The sequence below is a fragment of the Nannospalax galili genome, unplaced genomic scaffold (assembly GCF_000622305.1).
Source record: "Nannospalax galili isolate Female #2095 unplaced genomic scaffold, S.galili_v1.0 scaffold788, whole genome shotgun sequence".
NCBI classification, from domain to species: domain Eukaryota; kingdom Metazoa; phylum Chordata; class Mammalia; order Rodentia; family Spalacidae; genus Nannospalax; species Nannospalax galili.
Window position 1 is genome coordinate 45,733 of NW_008359996.1, and position 3,515 is coordinate 49,247.

General features: G+C 39.1%; 1 protein-coding gene across 1 annotated transcript; it reads left to right on the top strand.

The window, feature by feature from the left end:
- Positions 1–2,116: 2,116 nt before the first annotated feature.
- Positions 2,117–3,046, top strand: LOC103726414 (olfactory receptor 19-like). Its single transcript, XM_008823974.1, has one exon. It carries the CDS (start codon positions 2,117–2,119, stop codon positions 3,044–3,046), a length of 930 nt encoding a protein of 309 aa, XP_008822196.1.
- Positions 3,047–3,515: the final 469 nt, after the last annotated feature.

Genomic DNA, 3,515 nt, shown 5'->3' on the forward strand with positions numbered 1-3,515 from the left:
ATTTCATAATTTCTCCTTTTCATGGACTATTCTATATAATAAAAAGAGATTTGCATAACTCTAAAAATAGAAATGAGAACAAAGCAGAAACCTGGTCATTTGGGATTTTTAACATTTTAATAAAGAGTACAGTGTAATAAATGTGAACATGATGTAATGTCTTAAGAGATCAGACATATTCTGCATTTTATTTGGAGTAAAAGGGGTAAATGTCAGTGAGTACAGGATTTTATTTATCTTGATCGGGCAGGCTCTGGGTGCTGGATGAAGAGCCCAGCCTCAGTGAGAATGTGCCTATTTAAATTATTCAAAAGATAAATCCTGAAAGCTCAAAGTAATACAGAAAACACATCATAGGGGAAAACAGAAGTCCCACCTGCTGTTGTCCATATGACAACCTATTGGTATTTAACTTTCTGTGTCTAGTTCATCCCACAAAATTGGAAATATCAATTATGTTTCATTGTGGATTCTAACACAATTTGAGTCACAGAAGCTGAGTAGAATAGCAGTTACCAGAGGTTAGCAAATAGGAAGTAACAGAGGGGGAAACCTGGGTCAGTGATGGGTCACAGTAAGTCTGGAGAATACTTTCAGGAATGTTATTGCACAGTAGTGTGACTAGTGCAGGAAAAACGTTCTTGTATTTCATTGTTTTCCTTTTCCATTTTTTCCTCAAATGGAACTTCAACCTGTGTGTGGGCATCAAATTTATATGATATTTTGTCTTTTGAGAAGTTTTTGTTAGATGTTTTGTTATTTTTGTGAGTCTACAAGGGGATGTGACTGGGTTTGAAATATGGGCAGAATCACGGAATCTTCCCTTCCTCCCAGTCTCTCAGGGACCACTTGAACTAATTAGACAATATTCCCTTCAGGGAAATTTTTTCTTATCTGTATCTATCTGTCATTGTTTATGGAACTGATTTATTATATTCTTTTAACAATAAGGCATAAAACGACCACAAAACATATCATCTCAAGGCAGTACGTATAGAAGATTTACAAAGTTGAATTTTTTATATCAATATTATATTGCTTGCAGAGAGAAATAGTGATTTTGATAACTTCCCTTGTTCAGTTCCTCTAAATAGTTGGACAAGATTAGAAATAAGCATTCTACAAACATGGCCCTAGGAGATCATGGCTTGTAAAATGTGTTTAATCTCTGGGGTGTGTGCATGTGTGTGTGTGTGCATGTGTGTGTGCATGTGTGCGTGTGTGTATACATAAATGTGTTAGCCTTTAGAGGAGTGATTATATTTTAGAGAAAAGAGATACAGTCACCGTATATTCTGAAACTTAATCCAAAATTCAGAGTCTAGAAAATAAGGCTACACAAGGAAATAAACGAGAATGCATTTCAACTTGCACAGTTCCCTTAATAAAAGGTAAATGCAAAAACATCTGGACAGAGACCCGAGTCTTGAAGCTTCAGCGGTAATGCGGCATAGTGTTTTTCAATGTTTTGACACCAGCTCTCATTCCTTCCCCTCTTGCTCATTCTCCAGTCACACTGGCTCCCTCTAGATCCTGGACACCTGAAACAAGCCACTTCCTCAGAGCCTTACTTCCATGCACATGCTGCTCCAGAAAACGTTGTGACTCTCAAGACTCCTGCCTTGACACCCAGTGTAAAATAACTGCCTGCACACAAGCCCGTAACATGCTCATCTTTTTTGCTAACTGTTCTTATCTGGCATGCTGCGTGATTTTTTTTCTTTACCTATTTATATATTTGTTTTCATTTTCTTCAATTATCACTCTCTCACTAGGTTTTAGGGACTTTTAAACATTTTTTCCTAGTGCTGGGGATGACATTTGCTCTATCAGTACTCATCAATCATTGCCTGGAGTGTGATCAGTATTACACTGCATTTCCCAACTATACTAAAGAATTCAGTTTTGTAATACAAGTCCTCATGGGGACAGACTTAGAGCGAGATAGTAGCCCCAAACCCATTATACAAGGGAATGCCCAAAAACGTGATATAGACTCATACACAAAACAAGCATTACCATGCTAAAGGTAGAGGATGAACTTTAGCTTTTCTGTCAAGCTAATGTTCTATAATTGCATAATAATTGTGTCCTTTTTTGGTTACATTTTAGCTATATGGAGCTTCAAAATGACACACATGTTTCAAAGTTTATTCTCCTGGGACTTTCACAAGATCCTCTATGGCAACCCTTTCTTTTTGGGCTGTTTTTGTTCATGTACCTGGTCACTCTGCTTGGAAACCTGCTCATTATTGTGGCCACAATTACAGATTCGCATCTGCACACACCCATGTACTTCTTCCTCTCCAACCTCTCCTTTGCTGACATCTGTTTCACCTCTACTAGCATCCCAAAGATGCTGGTAAATATACAGAAGCAGAGCAAGATGATAACATACGAAGGCTGTATCACCCAGATATATTTTTTCATATCGTTTGGAATCCTGGACAACTTTCTTCTAGCTGTGATGGCCTATGACAGATACGTGGCCATCTGTCACCCCCTGCACTACACAGTTATCATGAACCACCGCCTCTGTGGATTGCTGGTCCTGGGGTCCTGGGTCACAACTGCTTTGAATTCCTTGTTACAATGCTCAATGGCACTACGGCTGGCCTTCTGTACAGACTTGGAAATCCCCCACTTTGTTTGTGAGTATAATCAACTGGTACTTCTTGCCTGTAATGACACCTTTCCTAATGTCATAGAGATGTATTTTGCAGCTGTGCTTCTGGCTGGTGGTCCCCTTGCTGGCATCCTTTACTCTTATTCTAAGATAGTCTCCTCCATACGTGCAATGTCATCATCACAGGGGAAGTACAAAGCATTTTCCACCTGTGCGTCTCACCTCTCAGTCGTTTCCTTATTCTATTGCACACTCCTGGGTGTGTACCTTAGTTCTTCTGTTACCCAAAACTCACAATTAGCTGCACGAGTATCTGTGATGTACAGCGTGGTCACTCCCATGTTGAACCCCTTCATCTACAGTCTGAGGAACAAGGACCTAATGGGAGCTCTAAGAAAACTCCTCAGAAGGAAGCCATGAACGACACATTTATTAAGATGTTCCTGTGCCCCAGGGGATAAGTTCACACTGAGGGACATCCAGGGACACAAATGTGACTTGATAGGCTTTAACATATATGACAGAATGCATGAAATACTGTGGAGCATTAAAGGGGGTGCAGCTAAGGGAGGGGGTGTAAATGTGATTAAGATATGTTGTATGAAATGCACAAAAATTTAATTAAAATTAGTAAAAATAAAGTTACTGTCATCCCGTTGACACATTTAGACTATAATCCTTTAATCCAATAATTAGGAGAACTTTGTCTTTCCATTCTTTCCCTGGAGTTTTAATTCCTTTCAACAGCATTGTTGATGTTATGTAGCTTCATTAGTAAGAATTCTGTTCTCTGACAGCCGCTATTTTCCATTCCACTTTCCTATTTTCCACTGTTCTTCCTAGCATCGTATTAGAGGCAATTTGGAGATCCTCCTTCATCTTATGATGA

Coding starts and splice junctions, on each gene's coding strand:
- LOC103726414 (XM_008823974.1), top strand. CDS start 2,117: ATGGAGCTTCAAAATGACACACATGTTTCAAAGTTTATTCTCCTGGGA.